The 20,114-nt window shown below is 47.6% G+C and overlaps 1 protein-coding gene across 10 annotated transcripts in view; it reads left to right on the top strand.

The window, feature by feature from the left end:
• ADPRM (ADP-ribose/CDP-alcohol diphosphatase, manganese dependent) overlaps positions 1–20,114 on the top strand; it is a 421,658-nt gene that overhangs the window by 168,958 nt on the left and 232,586 nt on the right. For 2 of the 10 annotated variants that reach the window (XM_028499404.2, XM_028499406.2), the window contains one exon: positions 9,887–10,053. The exons of the other annotated variants lie outside the window; for them this stretch is intronic. In XM_028499404.2, the coding sequence (XP_028355205.1) occupies positions 9,887–9,910 (24 nt within the window). In that variant the 3' untranslated portion in view covers positions 9,911–10,053. The remainder of the gene's footprint in view (positions 1–9,886; positions 10,054–20,114) is intronic. 10 annotated transcript variants of the gene reach the window in all.

The following is a 20,114-nucleotide window of genomic DNA, read 5'->3' as shown; positions in this document are numbered from 1 at the left end:
AAAAAAGTGAAGAATTGGGGCCAGTGCAGCTACCTACCAAGGACTGTGTGCCAAAATACAATTGCTTTCTCGAAGGATGATTTCAGGACAATTTTCCACTGTAACCCATATACCCCAAATTTCAAGAACCTGCAATATATACTCATCCTTGAGTTTAGGGATGACATCTTCATTATTCTTATATCTGTAAAGCCTAGATTAGGACCTGGAGCATAACAGGTACTCAACAGATGTTTGCTGCACGAATGAACGAATGAGGGAATGAATGAGTGCCTTCTGTATGCAATCTCTGTGCTAGCTTCTGGGGAGACAGAATTGAACCAAAGAGGCTTCTACCCTCAAGGAGCTGTCAGTGTCTGCGCTCTCTGAGAGCTGCTGCTCAGAGGTCGGGGTCAGTGGGGCGGGGGGACAGCCTTCAGCCTCAGCCAGAATCAAGTTTACATCATGATGAGATCTTGGGGGTGCAAGTGAAGGAAGGATAAGCTTTAGAGGAAACACAATATATGAATACGTTTGACTTACCTGGTTTCCCGGGTGGATTATCACGTAGAAACCATAGGCTGTGCAAATAAACATACACGTGGGCTTAAAAAATGCAAGTGGGGACCTCATATTTATTGGTGTCACACAGTGAATAATGCATTTTCTTAGCGGCTAGTTCCAGAATCCCTCTCAGAGAAAGAAATTGCCTCTGTCCAAGAAAATATCTTGATAAGCTGCTCAGGGCAGAAGGCGAGACCCTGAGGGCATGGATGTCCGAGGAAACGCATTGTTTGTTTTCACCTCATGAGGAAGGAGAGAGCAAGGGAACACAAGAGGGTGGAGTAAGGGGAGGAGATGAGACCTGGGGCGGCAAACCACAGCTGAGACACACATCGGAGTAAAGAGCTAGAAACCTCTGTAAGAAACCAGTTTAAAAAAAAAAAAAAAATCCCAGGGCTGTTGCAGAAAATGTCTAGTAAGTGGTTTTCGGTAGATTGCCAGGACGTGTTCTGTGTTTGTGACCCTGAAGTTTACAGCATGCTCAAATGCATCCTGCATTTTGTTTGTTCTGCTTTTGTCGTTTGTCTTTGTTATGCTTTTGTGGGAACTGAGAAAAAGACCGAGTTGCTCACCAGGATAAGTGTGGTCCCAAACACAGACAGCAGATTTGGAAGCAGGGCCTTGGAGGCAGAAGGGCTCCGACTCGCCTTAGGAAGGATTCGGACACCCAGAGACCGTGGAACCCAGGGCTGGCCCACGTTCAGCTAGATGACACGTAGGGGGTCTGTGTCTAATACCCGCCTGTGACACTCTCTACTTGTGTAACTTAGGGCTGGTTTCTTCAATTCTTTCTGCCTCTATTGTTTTCACCTCTAAGCTGGGGATACTCTTAGTGTCTCCATGAGGTCCTTGGGAAAGTTTACTGAGTTAATGGATACAAGGCATGAAGCACAGCACGGGGCATATACACGCATACATGTCAGCTGTCAACGTGTTAGTTATTGTCATTATTATTGTTTTCGTTATTAATAGCTGACATCTGCGTAGCACTGGCCTAGTCGACAGGAGGTGACACAGGACTGGGACTCAGAAAGCCAGTGACTGGTCTTAGCTCTGCCCCTGGGTGTCATATGGCCTTGAGAAATTCACTTTGCCTTTCGGGGCTGCAGGCTTCCCCCTCCCCTTTGACTGGAGGGCGTGGGACAAGGTTCTCTCCAAGGGTTGTTTTTCCCCTCTCAACCTGCAGGGGGCGCCGTGGCCCCGCAGCTCTGCTCTTGGGCTCTCCGCCCCCCAAAGCCGGACTTGACATTGAAGGAGGAGTCCTGGGTCGCCGTCCACTCAGAACTCCATTTTCCCTACTCAGCAGAACACTGAAGTGAGACTGACTCGGTGTGTTCGTTTACGCCCCTTGGGAAGTTATTCCCCTTTTCACTTAATTACCTGATACCCAGACATTGCTGTGCAAAATTCGCCTCTGATACATTTTGGAAAGTCACCTAGGCTCGCTCGTTGAGTGCTTTGATTAGAAAGTGCGATCTTCTCCAGGCTTCGGCACCTCGTTAAATAATTGCACCTCCAGTGAGAAAGTAAACTGCACACACTCTGGGGCACAGAGAACAACATAAATGTGGTTCACATCCAGCTGATGTTTTACGCTCCACCCCCCAGGCCAACACAGTGACTGCTGGGTCAAGTGCTTGGCCGATGGATGCTGCCCTTAGGTGGCTTCCTTTTTGCAATCTCATAGGCAATGATCATGACCCAGAAACCGAGCGGAATCCCCACCTTTTCCTGGCTCCGTGGCTGCCTGACTTGGGCCCTGTCCTCGGGAAAGACTGGCCAAGGGCTGTTGTCCACTAGGAGCCCGGCTCAGCCCCAGGCAGCATCACAAAGGGACAGCCCAGTGTGCAGGGGCCAGGGCTGGGCACAGGACACACTTCTCAGAGGGCACTGCCATGCTCTTGTGAGGGTGACAGTGTTGATTCAAGTCCCACTTTTCTCACTAATTAGTGATGTTGACCCTCAGCATTTCGCTATACCTTTGTTTTTCCTTTGTTTTTGGTCTCCTTTTCTTCTCCTTCTTCTTTTATAAAATGAGGAATTTGACATCAGACAGCCCTGGGTGAAACTCACTTGTGCCACTTGCTTTGAGCAGCTGATTTATAAATACCTCTCTGAGACTCAGTTTTTTCATCTGCAAAAAGTGGCTGAGAGTTGACATGAGGATTAGCTCCCTTGAGGTCATGTGTTTAATGCCTAACACACAGCATCAGGCGCAGAGATGGTGCTTGTGGGGGCAGTAGGGTGGTCGTTTGGAACGAGCCAGGGTCAGATTTGGGTTTGGATCTTGGTCCTGTCAAATTGTTAGCTGTGACCTTGCACAACTTGCTTATCTTCTGTGAGTCTCTGTTTCCCAATGTATAAATAGAAATGGTAAATATTTATTTTAAAAGGTGGGAGGAGGGTGAGATTAAACGAGATGCTCTGCGTCACACACGTATCAACCTGTCTGGCGTAGATGAGTATGTGCTCGCTAAGTGCTTATTTTGGCCAAGTGATGACGATTACCACCAGCATAATGAGCCGGTTTTGAGCTCCAGAATCTTTGGGAAGTCGATCCAAGATGATGTCCTAATTACTAAGGTCCAAGAAGAGACTGATGCTATTTGGAGAGAGTGTGAAAAGTTCTCTTCCCTAGTATTCCAACTCCAAGATACGGGAATTGAGAATCTAATCACTAGGCTGATGTAGATTCGTCTTGAATTTTCCTTCTTGTTCCGCAGGGCGTGGCAAGGAACCGGAGTGGGGAAATAAAGCAGACCATCTGTCACCTTCTTAATTTGCTGTCCATCCTTCCATCCGCCTGCCCATTCTCTGTCCATCTATCCATCCATCCATCCATCCATCCTTGATCAAGCTCTCACTAGGTGCCGCCCTGTATAAGGTGCATACTTCTTACTCTTGAGGTTTTGAGATCACAAATGGAATGGGACCGTTCCTCTCCTTCCCTGTGTCTATTGGTACCTTCAATCTGACACAGAGAAGGCTTATTCTAGGCACAGGATGCTGGAGGCCTTCCTGTCCAACCTTTCCTGGGCCTGGGCGTACCATGGGGACATGGTTACGTCTGTTGAAAATGCTGAGTACTAAAGCGCTGGACGCATGGGGTTTCCTCTTTCTTTTACCATCTTCCCTGAGGCTGCCTTGCATGTAGCTAAAAGCAGAGGTGGAACGATCTGGTTAAGTGAATGCTTGAGAATATGGAAATTCCTAGGACAAGTTAATTTGGGCATGTCTATGCCATACTTTTTTTTTTCTTTTTTTAAACAGAGGTAAGTAAGGCATCAATCTGATCCTTAAGGACTTAACACAACTTAGGGTCTGGACACCATGATCCTTTGTATCATAGGACCTTGAACACGCGAGTTATATACCCTTAATTCATTCTGTACTTATCAGTCACAGCAATGTGATTTATATGTCACCAATTATTCAACGTTTGTCTGCTTACTAGGGTGTAAGCTCCATGAGGACAGGAATCATTCATTTCACAAATAACTGTAACTCACCTGTACACATTCCAGCCACTATTCTGAGTCTAGCCTGCCTCCTAGAATACCCATTCTTGTTCCAGGGATGGGACTAAAGGGGTAGTACTACTAAATGTGGTGGTTTGGTGGCATTCAAGCAGAGGCCTGAAAAAAGTGAGCGACCATGTCATGACGGTATCTGGAGGAAGAGCATTTTGGGAAAAGGGAACAGAAAGTACAGTGGCTCTGAGGCTGGAACATGCTTGGTAGATTCAAAAAACAGCAAGGAGACCCGCGTTGCTGATGCAGAATGGTCCAGCTCTCGAGTGGTGGAAAATGAAATCGGAGAGGGTCAGAGCTGGCCCTGGCTATTCCTCTGAGCACGACCGGAAGCTACTTCTGAGCAGAATTCAAGTATTTTCCTGTTTGCCATGTGAACAGACTGTCATGGGGGCAAAGGTGGAGGCAAGGATGTGCTCTGTCCCAATCCAGGTGAGAGTAGCTTGGACTAAGGTGGTAAGAAGCAGATGCTGAACATATTCTGAAGGTAAAGTGTTGAGCAAAGTACCAGGCACCAGTTATCAGTCCCAGAGGAGGACTCTAAACACTTCTTCCCATTGCATCTTGGTATTGGAGTCGCCAAGGAAAACACAGCATAGTCGAGCTCTGGCTGGAATAACGCTTTACTTACATAGGGAAGAGACAGAGCAAGATCAGATCCAGTCGTGTGTGTCGGTCCCTCATGGCTATCAGGTGTCCCCAAGCAGCTGACACAGGGCGACTGGCCTACACATCCCTCTAGTGCCACAGCGGACGGACCCCAACCTCTCCCCCGTGTTGCCTGAAATACTGAAAGCTGGGGGTATGCCCGAGGGCTGTTGAGGTACTGCTTAAGTGGAACAAAGGAACAGTCATTGTGCATGAAACACGAAAAGATATTCCCGCTCAAGGCGATAAGCCTGGCACAGGGTGTAGGGGCTCCATCTCTTGGTAAGGAAGTGTTCCAGGCCCAAGGTTCATTCCTCTGTGGCCAAGTGTGGGTTAAAAGACTGGGCATGAGACCTCCTTTCCCAGCATCATCTACAGGATTTGTTGTTTGAGTGTTGGGAGTGGGGAAAAGAGAGGAGGAAAGAATGACTTCAAGGTTTTGGGTGGAAGCATTGAGGTACTAATTACTGAAAATTGTGCAATATCGTGTGTGTGTGTGTGTCTGTGTGTGTGTGCGTTGGTGACAAATCAGGAGTTGGGTTTTGTTCATGTAGAGTTTGAGGTGCCTATTAGAAATCCAACTGAGATGTAGAGTTGAGCTGAGATGTCTGGAATTCAGGGGAGAGGTCCAGCTGGAGATAGAATTGTGGGAGCCACCAGTGTAAATGCCATGAGACTGGATGAGGTCCCTGGACAGGAAGGTTGACAGATAAAAGAAAGCTGAGGGCTGAGTCCAGGGTGTTCCAAAGTTTCGGGGTCTGGGATATGGGCAGGGGACGGGAGAGAAGACCAAGAAGAAGCAGTCAGTGCTGTAGAAGGAAAACCTAGAGAGAAGAGCATCCTGGAAGCAAGTCATAATAAAGTTTCAGGGCTTCCCTGGTGGCGCAGTGGTTGAGAATCTGCCTGCTAATGCAGGGGACACGGGTTCGGGCCCTGGTCTGGGAAGATCCCACATGCTGCGGAGCAACTGGGCCCGTGAGCCACAACTGCTGAGCCTGCGCGTCTGGAGCCTGTGCTCCTCAACAAGAGAGGCCGCGATAGTGAGAGGCCCGCGCACCACGATGAAGAGTGGACCCCGCTTGCCACAACTAGAGAAAGCCCTCGCACAGAAACGAAGACCCAACACGGCAAAAATAAATAAATTGATTAATAAACTCCTACCCCCAACATCTTCACAAAAAAAAAAAAAGTTTCAGAGAAAATGGAGGGACAAACTTTGTCAAATGTTTCTGAGGCTACGTAAGGTGAAGACTGAGAATTGACCATTGGATTTGGTAAACTAGAAGTTATTGATGACCTGGGTAAGAACTATGGTGGAGTGATGGGGCAGTAATTCAGCGAAGATTGGGTTCAAGAGAAAAGGGGAGGAGAGAACGTGGAAACAACTGTAGTTAAGGAGATCAGAGAAATGGGGTGGGAGCTGGAAGGGATTGGAGGGGCAGGAAGGCTTTTTTTAAAGCTGATGGAAATGATCAAGAAGAGAGGGGAAATCCAGTGATGCGGGGAAGGGAATGATTGACTGATAATGACTTTGGTATTGAAAAGGGAATGAGGCTATGGGATTCAAACAGAGGGGTTGGCCTTAGAGAGGAGCCTTTCCATTCATCCATGGTAATTCAAGGGAAGACAAAGTATAGGGGCCAGATGCCCTGAAGTTGGTAGATGAGTTGGCGGGAGACTGTGAAATTCTCTTCAGAGCAAGCTCAGTTGCTTGGATGAAGATTCAGAATAGTTAGGGTGAAATTTAATAAGGGTTGTGTTTTTTCCAGGTGAGTATTAGGGAGAGAGGAAGAAAGGATTTGGAGTACATGCTAGAGAGTCATAATAATATTGTGTATTTGAATGTAAGCAGGGTTTAAAAAAAAAAGGTAAGGATATGAAGGAATTGAGGGATAGTAAAAAGGTGGTAATGATCAGGTGGTTAGACAGGGGTCCATTTTTGGAACTGGCAAACTGAAGATGAGAGACAGTGGTTGGAAAGTGGGATCCTTAGAATTAAGATAATGGAGGAATGAATGACCTGTATGGAAAGGTCTAGGGTGTGGCCATAGGAGGGAGTGGCCGAGTTAGGATGAGTTAGAATGGGAAGAGAGGAGGTCGTGGAACTGCAAGTCAAGGGCATCGCGAGGATTTTCTCAATGAAAAGTGAAATTCCTGAGATCAGAACTGGCCATGAGCAGACGCTCAGATCTTGTCGGAATGAGGGGAGTGACCCGGGGTCTCTGGATGACCACCATAAGAAGGCAGAGTGGAATATCCAGTCTGGCAGCGTGACCTTCAAAGCCAAGGGTGGTGGGGACGGAGCAATGGTGTGGAAGATTAATGAAGAGCAGGGAGGACCCCCCCCCCCGCACCAAGGCCTAGTGGAACAAGGGGTACGGGAATGAAAAAAACAGCCACTTCTTGAGAGGGTGACAGAGGAAGCCGTGTCCTTAGCAGGAGTTTTGAGCTTTTCTTAGTGGCGGATTCTAGACCCAAACAGATTTGGACTCCTCCCGGTGCTGCCTCCCTGGGGTGGCCCAGATCGCCCCTTTTTGGAGGCATCTTCTCTTCTACCGAAGACCATTCTGTGATGCAGTGCCATCGCAGTTGTTCCATATGCACAGGCTTTGGGGTTCCGCTGCCTTCGTTCAAATCCTGTCTTCCTGCTCCCCTGCTTATTAACTCCATGAACTTAGGCTCATCGATTCACCTTTCCGTGCCTGCGTTTCCTCATCAGAAAACAGGCGTGGTAATGGCTTTAATTATGGGGTTGTTGTGAAGGTTAATGGAATCAATATAGGTACAGTGCTTGGAACGGTGCCTAGCACACGGTTAAGTGTGCATACTAGTTTTTGCTCATAATATGATTATTTTAAAAATTAATCTTCTGCTCGGTTCCTTGTTCTGGAACAGGCTCCTTGTTCTGTTAGGACGGAAAGGTGAAGAAAATGTTTAGAGATACAGCCAAAGATATAGAGGTCTGGCTGATAATGGACCATGAGTTCCAGAGGACCCGATGAGAGGATCTGGGGAACTAGGGGTAGTCAGGTTAGGAGATGGACAGAGGTTTAAGCAAGGAGAAGCAGGGTGATGAGGGTTGAGTTTAGGAAGCCTTAGGGCTTCCTGTGCAGAAGTGAGCAGAGATCAAAAGCCAGATGGAATCAGTCCTGTTGGGGTCCCAGGTAAGAAGGGAGGGGGACAGGGAGCCCTGGGATTCCCTGCAGGTCAGTGGGGAAGGGCAGGGCTGGCTGAGGGGAGATATTGCCTGGACAGTACAGAACTCGGGGGCGTCCTCTTCGCGTCTGCCAGTGGGCGTCGTTAGCGTGGTTCACGGCTCTGTCCCTGGCAACTAGCATCATACGCTTGGCGGGAGGGCAGCCCCTCTACATCCCTGCTCGGGAGACGAAGGATGCTTCTGGGGATCAGCGCACGAGTTTTCCCGCCAGCCCAGCCTCTTCCAACACCTCACACTACCCGTTTGGAAGCCTGTTTAATCCCTTGCTCAGATTTCCTCTGAATTGCACCAGGCATCTCATCACGGCTCTGTACCTGTGATTGGGTTGCTTGTGGATGGTTGTAGCTCACCTCACCTAGAGCTGAGATAAAAGGGGTCGTGTAATGTTCCCAAAGCCGCCTCTCTCATTGCCTGAGCAGGTGCTACTGCTGCGGAATTACCAAAGATGTTAAAATTGAGGCCAGGGGCTTCCCTGGTGGCGCAGCGGTTGAGAGTCCGCCTGCCGATGCAGGGGACGCGGGTTCGTGCCCCGGTCCGGGAGGATCCCACGTGCCGCGGAGCGGCTGGGCCCGTGAGCCACGGCCGCCGCGCCTGCGCGTCCGGAGCCTGTGCTCCGCGACGGGAGAGGCCACAGCAGTGAGAGGCCCGCGTACCGCAAAAAAAAAAAGAAAAAATCGAGGCCATAAGGACTTGTTGAGCGTTGTCGTTTTCTTATGGGACGGACAGTTCCTCTTTTCCTTGGCTCGACGCTCACGACCTCGTCAGACGCGAAGCCCTCCCGCTGCCATAAACCCTGTGGCTGCACGGCTGTCTGCTCTTGGGTTAACTCTGATGAGCTCGTCGAAGTCCCGGGTCCTAGGGGACAGCACGGCTGTAGACAGTAATCCAGGGATCGCAGACTGGATGGAAAGTTACCCACAGGCATATGCTGTTTGGCCCTCATAGTGATCAGGAAATTTCGTGTAAAATTCCAGACTTAACGGCTGCTTTTTGGAAAAGCAGGAGACCCAGCCACAAGGGCTCTGGGATCCTGCATGGCAACCGTTGGCTGGAGTTGAGTCGTGGCGCTCCCTGCAGACAGAGCACACGCTCTCTGAGTCACTAGAGACCCCTGCACGTGTGCTCCTTGGGGCTGTAACATTCGTGCTATGGGTCTGCTTCTCCTACAGGCACTGGCATTTATAACTCGAGCTACCCACCTGGGTAAAGGGCCATCTGCGGGCATGTGCAGAGTATAAAGTAATCTGTGAATGATTAATGAGTGCGTGGAATATTGATGTGAGGCCGATGAACAGCACTCGGACGCTTCCTGGCTGTTAGTGAGAGTAGTAAACAACTTACATAATCTCGTAAAAAAAAAAAAAATCAAAGACCTCATTGACATATTCTGCTCTTCCTGGAAATTTTAAACTTAAATCAGAAGCATGGGAAACTATGGCTTAAACCCTTACCTTATGCTTGAGAATACCGTGGTTATCAAAGTAGAAAAGTGTCTGATTCTTTCCCAGGATAGTGGAGAATTTCACAGCTCCCTTATTCTTTCATGCTGTAGCAACACCAATTATCACCTGCTGAACTCTTCAAGGTGTATGTGTGTGTGTGTGTGTGTGTGTGTGTGTGTGTGTGTGTGTGTGTGTGTGTGTGTGTTTTGCCACCCAGAGCTTTCGGGAACAGGTAGTGGAGTTTTGCATTTTTTGTGACAGCAGTGTAAAAAATTGAACAGTCTTGTAACAGAGGTTATTTTTTTCCCCCTGAGAACAGCTCAGTCTCTCACTAGCTGGGATCTTGAGCAAGTTATTTAACCTCCTCGGTTTTTGCCTGTCTACATCTGAGGGTAATGGTTTTATCTCCCAATGTTTTTGTGAGGGTTAAATCTAATGTTCTACGTGCAAGTGCCTGGCATGGAGCCTTCCGCTGAGAAGGTGCTAAAGAGAGTATTTCTGTTCAGGACATTCACAGGACAAGACCCTGAGCGGAGTGGGAGCCCCGGGGCATGCTGACACAGTGAACCCGCAAAAGCCCAGACTGAGAACAGTGGTCTGAAGGATGGGGATGTTCTGCCTGATTGAAGACGCACAGACAGACTGGAGAGCGGGCAGCCGTGCATCTGCTGATGTGAGTTACCAGCCCATGGAGGTTTCTCTTCCTTTAAGAACCAGGTTTAAAGCATTGCTGCTCAAAGCAGTAATTTCCCCCGGGGAACAAGTGAAGAAAAATTCTTCGGCCACAGCTCTCTGACTCTGATGTCTATTTGCTTGCGGCCATTTCCCCGAGGGAGGTGGCCCAGTCAGCCTGGGTTTTCTAAAGTGGTCCAGGTCCCTCCTTACCCAGTAATCATCAACCTTGACAAGTAACAAGTGTTTGTGGAGCACCTTCTCATGGCCAGGTGCTGCTTTAGGTTCCAGGATACAATGATGATCAAGACATGCCTTTGCCCTTAAATAGCTGACAGTCTAGTGGAGGAGATAAAGAAGGAAAACAGACAGTTAAATACAGCCTGATAAGTGGTTCAACTGGGGTTCACTCAGGATGCCATGAAAGTTCATGGAAGGACAATTAAATCAATTTGGGAAAATTCGGGAAGCCTTTCTGGAAGATGTAAGTTCAAGTTGAGACGTGAAGGATACGTAGAGATAGCCAGGCCCATTCAGGCAGAGGGAGAAGCTTGTGCAAAGGCCCCGGGGCAAGACAATATGGTAGGTTTAGAGCCCTCCTGGTGGTCTTCCTGACTATGGGACTGCTAGGGAGTCCCAAGGGACCGGTCAGGGGAGCAAGGCCCCATCGTGGAAAGCTTTGCTTGTCATACTAAGGACTTTGAACTTGATCCTTGAATTTTTCCAGCCGTCCCAACATTTGGGGGCCCAGTCTACATCTCTGAGATGGCTTCGCATACCCAGAAGTGGCACATACATAGCTCCTCTTTTTTTGTTGTTGTTGTTTTTATTTATTTATTTATTTAGGGCTGTGCTGGGTCTTCGTTGCTGTGCGAGGGCTTTCTCCAGTTGCGGCGAGCGGGGGCCACTCTTCAGCGCGGTGCGCGGGCCTCTCACTGTCGCGGCCTCTCCCGTCGCGGAGCACAGGCTCCAGATGCGCAGGCTCAGTAGTTGTGGCGCACGGGCTTAGTTGGTCCGCGGCACGTGGATCTTCCCGGACCGGGGCTCGAACCCGTGTCCCCTGCATCGGCAGGCAGACTCTCAACCACTGCGCCACCAGGGAAGCCCCATAGCTCCCCTTTTGAAATGCACAGCCACACTCTCTGTCACCTGGTCAGGGATGGCTGCATTCCTGATACAGAAAGAAGATGACCTAGGCACATACATTTCCCACTTTCAGGGGCAGGTCCCACTCACATCTGTTCCATGGTCAGAACAATGCACCCCAAATTTTGGTTTGCATGAACTAGAATTTATATATACAGCATTAAACATTTATATACAAAAATTTATATACAAAATTTATATACAACCTGCTGCTCTTGGTGTTATCACTGACCTACCTGTTCTCACATCTTTGAGCTCTCAGGAGTTTAAAATATTGTAAGTGTTCATTCCATAGACCTCCAACTCAGGTTTGCAAGGTAAAGGGTAAGGCTCTTGTTTTTCCATAACTGAATTTGGGTTCTGCCTCCAGTTCCACACCTCTGTCCATGGAAACTCAATGGTAGTCCTTGCAGGACAAACTCAACCAATTCGAGGTTTTCTCGATTCATTCACAGTTCTCCCCTTTCTTCTTTCCTCCGTGACTGAACCTAATTTCCAGGAGCCTTGAGGGCTGTCCAGGCGTTGGGAGCGGCGTTTGGTTCTCGGCCGTTACGTCTTCTCTTCGGCAGCCACCGCGATGGCCTCGCTCTCACTGGCCCTGAATGTCACTGCCCGTCCTTGCCAGGCTCCTTTGGGATGTCTGAGCCTTCATCTTTTCCCTAGTGGTGGGTCCATAAAGGTCACTCTGAATCCCCACGAGCTGACCAGGGGCCACTAGGGCCCACCAGCCCTAAAGACTGAGCGAGAAGCGTTCAGTCTCTCGCCTTCCCATGTGGAGCCTGACGGGTCCGGCCCGTTTCCCTAGACCCTGGAGTCGGTTCTGCATCCCTGTGGCTCCATGGAAGGGTACAGGTGGAGAGCCCCAAGACCCCATTCACCTTCCTAGGCCCTGCTCAGCATGGAAGCTGTGATTCCTTCCACGCTTGAACTTACGGTGCTCCTCCGTCCCTACAGACGTGACCTCAGAGGGGCAAGACAGGAGCCCCACCTCAGGACCGCTCCTAATTTCCCCCGTTTCTCACTTTAGGGGATGTTAATATAATATGAATGGTGGTAAAACTGGCTCTAACCGATCATGAATTCTTTTTGCTTACTTTTTTGGAAATAAACTTTCTGTGCTGGGTCTTTATGGGCTCTGCTTTGGAACTCCAGTATCCCTTTCTCTCAGGCTTTTGCCTCTGCCTTGGGTTCAAACATTCATTTTGAAACGTGAAAGCTGAGCATGGATTTATTTATTTTTTCCCTTCTTTACCGTCGTGACAACCTTCCTCAAAGGCATTTGGAATAGAACAGTCTCACTGTTGGTCAATAGAAGATAGAGATAAACGAGTAGCCAGCAAAACTCCCATGGGTTTTACCTCCATAATAGAAGCATCCTTCCGCAGCAGGGTTACCCGTCGTGTGTAATAAACAGGGAGCACGTGTCTGATTTGAGATCTGCAAGGGGACTACAGCAGGAAGGGGATGAGCTGAGTGCTGCCCATGGTCTAGAACGCCAGGGGCAAAGGATCCACTTACTTTCTTCCCTACTAAAACCACTAAACATAAAATAAATAAGCAGCAAAGATGTACTATATAGCATAGGGAATCATACCAATATCTTGCAATAACCTATAATGGAATAAAATCTGCAAAAAAAATCCACAAAAACAATCTGAATCACTTTGCTGTGCCTCTGAAACACAATATTGTAAATCAACTACACTTCAATAAAAAAAAAGAATAAAATCTCACCTACATGAAAACAAGGCGTTTCAGATGGCAAGTGCATGACAGAAACGCTATGCTAGCAAAAACGTCCACTGAAACCTCTATTTCTATCTCTTCCTCTGTCTCTATCTCTGCCTCCATCTCTGTTTCAACTCTTTACAAGCCTGTGCACCCAAGGAGAATGTGATAGTTGCTGCTTACTGTACCCTCTAGAGGCAAAAGAATGGCCAACCCAGTTGTGTCCAGTGAACCCACTGCAGAATTAGACCAAAGCACACCAGCTGCTTCCTGGTTGCTTTCTCAGCCTGGTGTTTGGATCTGGGAGCGTTCTATCTACAGGGCTCTTAGGAACAGGGTCCCAGCACACAGTGTAGAGAGGAAATCTCTTGGTCCTCATTGCAGTGTGTTTGCGGATGTCTAATGGGTATCAGAGACTTCTTTTTCACTTGTTTTCCAACGTTGGGCATGAGAGTTGTCGGTTTGTTTGTTTGCTTGCTTCTTTTTCACGTTAACTGGGAGAGTTGAGCCTTGATCAGAGAGAGCATAGGATGGTCTAGAGTAGAAAAGTCCTTGGATCAGCCTCAGAGGTTGAGCTCATTGTGAACCCAAAACTCAAAGGGTAACATTCTAGCTTTAAATGCAAAGTTTACCTTCAAGTGACTGGGTCGTCCTTGATCCCTGGAGGTCTCTGTGGTGTTCTGGGCCAGAATGGGTGTCTTACATCACAAATCAGGTTTATTGGTCTCTGGTGCTGGTGTGCTGTAAAGAGTTAACCCAGAGGGCCTGGGGTGCTTCAGCCCTGCACATTCCAAAGAAAGGACTGGCCCTTGACCAGAGAGATCTTCTAAGTCCTCCGAGTATTCTGCTTGATAAGGGTGTTTTTGTATACCTGGGGCCTTGGGCTACCCCAGATAGTTTATGGCTACAATGTGATTTATAATGAATGTGTGCCTTTGTTTGCCTGGGGCCCTGGGCCATGCTGTATCAGTTTGACCTCTGGAAGTGCTGAAGACAGGGTAGCTAAGGTCAGTCATGTGCGTATTTCACGCCTAGGTGACTGACTCCCAAGAAAAACCTTGGACATGAAAGCTCAGGTAAGCTTCCCTGGCTGGCAGTACTTCCCAGGTGCTATCACACATCATTACTGGAGGATCACGTCCTGTTTGTGCTACTCTGCTGAGCGAGGGCAGCTGGAAGGCCATGTCTAGTTTCTCCTGGACTCTGCCCTGTGTACCTCTTTCCTTTGCAAATTTGAGTCTGTATCCTTTCACTGTCATAAACCATAACCATGAGTGTCAGAGCTTTCCTGAGTTCTATGAGTCCTTCTGGTGAATCACTGAACCTGAGGATGGTCTTGGGAGCCCCTGTCCCAACCGGGAACCTTTCAAAGGGAGAGGTGCCACTTCTTGCCAAATGTCAGAGCTTCCACGGCCCTTGCAAAATTTTTTCCAGTTGGCTTCAGGCTGGTTCTTCCTCACATGAACCCTTCTGGACAGAAATTTTCCTGTGATTCTGAGGTCCCTGACTCCTGGCCCTCTGACCCTTGTTGTTGAGTCATTCAACTTTCCAGTCACAGATTGCTCTGACGTCCTCAGTCCCAGTGACTCAACTTCCATTCACTTCAGCAATCCACGTCCACTGCCACCTCCTACACCTTGTTCATCACTTGGGAGGGCTCAACCTACAAAACAATACGCTCAGAAATCTAGCACTACAACCTCTTTGGGCCAGATGTTTAAGAGCATGAGTTTTGGGGTTAGTCAAGTCCAGACTAACTTAACTTCCTTGAGCTGTAGTTACTTTTCTGTAAAGTGAGAGAGGACCCAATGGAACCATACACGTAAAGCTCTTAGTTAATGCCTGGTGCATATACATGCCTGGGATTACAATAAGAGCTACCGTTATCAAGCTTGTGATGGTTAACTTTACGTGCCAGTTTGACTGGGCCATAGGATGCCCAGATAGCTGCTTAAATATCATTTCTGCCTGTGAGGGTGTTCCCAGAAGAGATCAGCACTTGACTCTGTGGACTCAGTAAAGCAGATGGCCCTCCTCAGTATGGGTGGGCATCAGCCTATGCCCGTGGGCATTGATTCATGGGCCTGAATAGAAGAAAAAGGCAGAGGAAGGTTGCCTGTTTTCTCTCTGCCTGACTGCTTAAACTGAGACATTGGTCTTCTCCTGGCAGTGGCCTTAGACTCACAATCCTGGCTCTCCTACTTCTCAGGCTTTCAGACTTGGAATGGAACTACAGCGCCATTTTCCTGGGGCTCCAGCTTGAAATCGGCAGGTCACAGGACTTCTTAGCTTCCATAATTGCATGAGTCATTTCCTTATCATGAGACTTATTATAAGGAATTGGTTCCGTTTCTCTAGAGGACCTTGACAAATACAAAGCCTTATGGCTACGTGCTGGATATATTTGACACCTGATTTTGCAGGCTGTCAGACCTCTCCTGGCTTTGCCCATCTCCCCTTCTTAGGCTAGATTTAATCACCCATCTCTTCAAGGGCCCTGTCATCCAGTCCCTCCTCACCCTCATCTCCTTGACCTCCTGCCACAGCCGCACCTCCATGCCCAGTGCTGTGTCAATCCAAATGCTTGTTTTCACTCTCCCTGGCCCGGGGCTGCTGGACAATACTTGGGAAAAATCACATCACCGTGCAGAAGTGGTTCCATTACACATTTATGAGCCTCTCAGCCTCTGCTGGGCTGCCACTGCTGCTTGCTCAACTTTTAATTATCTCTAGTCGACCTTCTCTTACTTTCTCTTCAGCGGCTGCCCCTGACCTCCACCCACTGCACCCAACCCACCGTCACCTCCTCATTCCCAGCTCATGGGGGAAGCTGGGGCTCTACAGAGATAATGGAGACCCTCAGAGACGATCTACGTCATGTATGCCCCTTGGTCTTCTTAATTTGTCTATATTTTTACCTATATTTGCTTCCTTCATGATTCTATTTGAAGAAGTTATTACTCATCGCCAAAGTTAACCTTTCTAGCAGTAACTGCTGACTCCTTTGCTTCCTGTTTTCTTCTCTAGAAAAAATTTAATTCCCTCTCTCATATATCCTCCTTCTTGCTCTCTGTCATTCTCTCTCTTTCTCCCCCCGCCACCCGAAACCCCAGGCTTTTCTCCCTGATATACAAGTATGCCCGCACTTCCTCTGCCTCATCCTTTTCCCTTTTCTTTCTACACTGCTTATCTTTCAAGATCTGCCCCATGGGTCCCTATCTTCCCACTGTCTGAGTAGTTCCTCCTTGCTCTGTCAAGTGGTCCTTTGCCTTTGCTGCCCAGCGGAACCCCATGGGAGCCATAACTCATTCATTTTAAAATTTCTGGTTCCCAACAGACATCCTAGAACACTGCAAGAGGCCACTGGGCATCTGCTAGTGGAACCAGGAAGGATGCTGTGTGGGTGGTCCAGAGATAAAGGAAGAGTAGGAGCGGGGACACGCTGGCCCTCTGTGGAGGGAGAGCGGGGCTCGGCATCTGTGTGTCACGTGAAGCAAGGACTAGAGTTGCTCACAAAATCTTCCCTTCTCTGGGTGTCAGGGACAGAGTGCTGAGCTGGGCAGCACCTGTGTCTGACATAATATGTTATATGTTACGGTTTTATGCTCGTGTGCTGGGAAGGAGCAGAATTGGATTATCTCCTTGCCCCCGGAAGTAGCCATGTAGTAAACGGTAATGGAATCAACGTGCACGAAGTGAAACTCTCTATACCCTCCCAGGGAAGAGAGCAGTGAGAAGAATTCTCTCTCAGGGAGAAGGGGTGTGGGCCTCAGTGTTCGGGATAAAGAGAGACCTGTTAAGTCACGTGACGGCTTTGGGAGCTGCCAGAACAGAAGGTGGTGCCAGAGCCCCCCAGGCTGGACCACTTTTCCACCTGCCTCTCTGGCCAATTATGCTAAGTGAGATGCTCTTCTGGTGTAAGAGGGACGTTACCAGCCCTTTCTTCAGGGCACAAAGCTGCACAAAGCTTCCTTCCTTTTTTCTTCCCACTTCTTTTTACTCACTGGCACTTCTGTGTCTTAGATGTTTTGCCCACGTTGCCGTTACAGCAACTCTCAACCGTATAATGTCATAGATATTTGGCACTGAGGATTTAACACTAGTGACTTCTACTTTAGGCATCGTATCCCAAAGAGCCGTGGCATGGAGTAGTTTGTCATGTTGCTAAAGTATGAGTCTGTATGACCTGCTCTGTGATGGGGGAGCGGGAGTTAGTTAGCAAGTTAGTGAGTCTGGTCACCTGCTCAACCTATGCATTTCATTATTGCTTTTTAATTCATTCATTCAACAAATATTTTTTGAGTATCTAGTATATGGCAGCCCCTATGTTAGGATGCTGGGCTGGCGATAAAGTGGGCCATGAAAAGGTTCTCTGCTCCCGTGGACTGTACCTTTGGGAGGAGGATGAGGGAAGAAGAATAAACGAAACAATTAATTTCATGTGGTGATATGTTCTATGAAGAAAATAAAGCCGGGGGATGTGATGGAAAGTGAGAGAGAGAGGTGAGCATCGGAAAGGAGCCCTGCCCACTGCAGCATTATTCACAGCAGCCAAAAGGTGGAAGCAACCCATGTGTACATCAGTGGATGGATGGATAAACAAAATGTTGTGTATTCATAAAATGGAATATTATTCAGCCGTAAAAAGGAATGGAATTCTGATACATGCTACGATGTGGATGAATCTTAAAATCATTATGAATAAGCCGACACAAAAGGGTAAACATTGTATGACTCCATTTATATGAATACTTAGAAAAGGCAAATTCGTAGAGACAGAGAGTGGACTAGAGATTACCAGGGGCTGGAGGAAGCGGGAAGTGAGGAGTCATTTCTTGGTGGGTACAGAGTTTCTGTTTGGGGTGATGAAAAAGTTTTGGAAAGAGGCAGCGGTGGAGGTCACAGAACACTGTGAATGTACTTCATGGCAGTGACTTGTACACTTAAAAATGGCAAGTTTTGTGTTACATATATTTTACCACAATTTTAAAAAAGAGGAAGGAGGGAGATTTGCAGTGAAGAGAAGAGCCGCCATGTGAAGATGGGGGCAGGGGACCATCCTGCTGGAGGGAACATCAAGGGCAAAGACGGCAAGGCAGGAAAGAGCTCGGATTGTTTTTGGTTCTGCATTGCTTTGTGCATAGTAACGATCATGAAGTGTTAAAGATGTTTCTTTGTTAAAAAAAAAAAAAAAAAGCTTCAGAAAGGAAGTTGACGGTCACTGCTGGCAGGGGTAGTGAAGAGGTTTAAAAGCAATGGTACGGGCGAGTTTGGGGCTTTTCAGAGCTCTCCAAATGCCTTCCTCAGGAAGGCAGAGAGTCCTCTGCAGCTCTCGGTTTGCAGGTCCAGCCTCCCGTCCAGCTGTGAGCATCCTGATGCTGCCCAAGGTTGTACTGTTTCAATTCTGTGCCTCCTACACTTGTATTTGGTGAGTGATGGGTGCTTAAGTAGACGACCTGGGAGTCATTTACATGTGGGACTGTGTAGGCTAACAGTGCTAAACCAGCAAGCAGGAGAAATGGATTCTTAGCCTAGTTCTGCCGTTAACTAGTTGTGTGTGTATAGATAAATGGCTTAGTCTATCTGGGCTTCAGATTCTTCCTCCGTAAAATGCATGCTTTGGACAAGATTAGAGAAAAAAAATATATGATACACATATTCCTTTTCACACGTCTGACAGTAGGGCCAGATGGTGATGTGTGGACATCCCAGGCCTGAGTGGCCCTCCTCCAAGCCAATATTCCTTACAATTTTTTTCAGTATTTACTTGCCTGGGGAGGTGGAAGAGGTTAAAAGCAACTGATTTTTTTTTGTACTAATAAAAATTGTATTTATGAACTTACTTCAACAAGGCAAAGCAGAATCACTGAAAAATTGTTTGTGTGTGTGTGTGTTCTTGTTTCCTCTTTGGGTTTCTTTAGTCCACTTTAACGTGTATATAATAAAATAAATTTTTTCTTCTGAGAAAAAGTCACTATATCATGGGATATTTAGATTGAGATTTTAAGTTCACTGGGACTGTCTGAGAAAGTTGTGAGAGGTTTCAGGAGAGCTGGGCTGTTAAAATTTTCGTGTCAAGATGCTGTCTGCTTTGGTGGGAGTGGGACAAATCATATTTAACTGGTTGATCTCAGTGATGTTTTAGTGTTCATTTTGGATCAGCATTTCCCAACAGCTGCCCCAAAGGCCTGGAACTCCTGTGGCTGTCCAGGGCAGACATTGCTAATGGATCACAGCACTCCTTCCTGCAGAGCCCAGATGGGACTCCAGCTTTCTCGCCACCACTTCCAGTTATGGATTCTATTGGCCATGCTTGGGCTGGGTGGATGCTGTGATTCCTTCTGACCTCAGTGTTGTAGAACTCTGTGATCTTAAATTTTGCATGATTTAAAAGTAATCACCGTTTGTCTGGGACCTAAGTAACTGACATGTTATTTGGTTTCAGACATGTTGATGTTTATGTAAAGGTTTGTGTAGAAGAAAATGATGTTGGAAGCCAGAAAAATCCCTCCTAGACATCTTTCCTGGTTTTATAGAATTTAAAAGAAGTGACAATTGAAGGAAATTTTATGGAAATATTCTGGGCTACTGTCAACTAGTATGGAGAGCAACGGAAGACCTAGAATTCAGAGGGTGGTCCTAGAACCTGGACGGAAGGAAGACCTTGTTTTTCAGGAGCCAAACAGCTTTAGCAATGGAGTGAGGTAGGAAATGATCTAAGAAGATATGTTGGCAACTGCAAAGGCTTTATTTATGTGAACTACACCAAGCGCCAATCTAAATTAGGTTGAACTTTGAAATAGCCAATGCTGTAGCAGAATAGCTTTTGCTCCCAAAGGCTGACAATGAGAGTATTTAAGGGAGAGGAACACAAGCTTTAGAGATTAAAAAAGCATGGTTTTGAATCCTGACTCCTGCAATTACTTGCTGTGGGACCTTGAAGTAAGTAATTCATCATCTTTGAGTCTGTTTGCTTATCTGGGCAATGAAGATACTTATCACTTAACTTTCGGCATGTGGTGAGGCTTAAATAAGATATCAGTGGTGACACCTGCTGAGGCCCAGAGCGGGCATGGAAATACAACCTGGGTGATTGCATCCAGCATGAGGAGTGCTTCACGGACACTTTCCAGTAAGGGGTCTGTGGTCGGAGCACCACGAGGACACTGATGAACTTGGAACCAGAAA

The sequence above is a fragment of the Physeter macrocephalus genome, chromosome 14 (genome assembly GCF_002837175.3).
Source record: "Physeter macrocephalus isolate SW-GA chromosome 14, ASM283717v5, whole genome shotgun sequence".
NCBI lineage: Eukaryota > Metazoa > Chordata > Mammalia > Artiodactyla > Physeteridae > Physeter > Physeter macrocephalus.
This window is presented reverse-complemented; position numbering and strand designations above follow the sequence as displayed.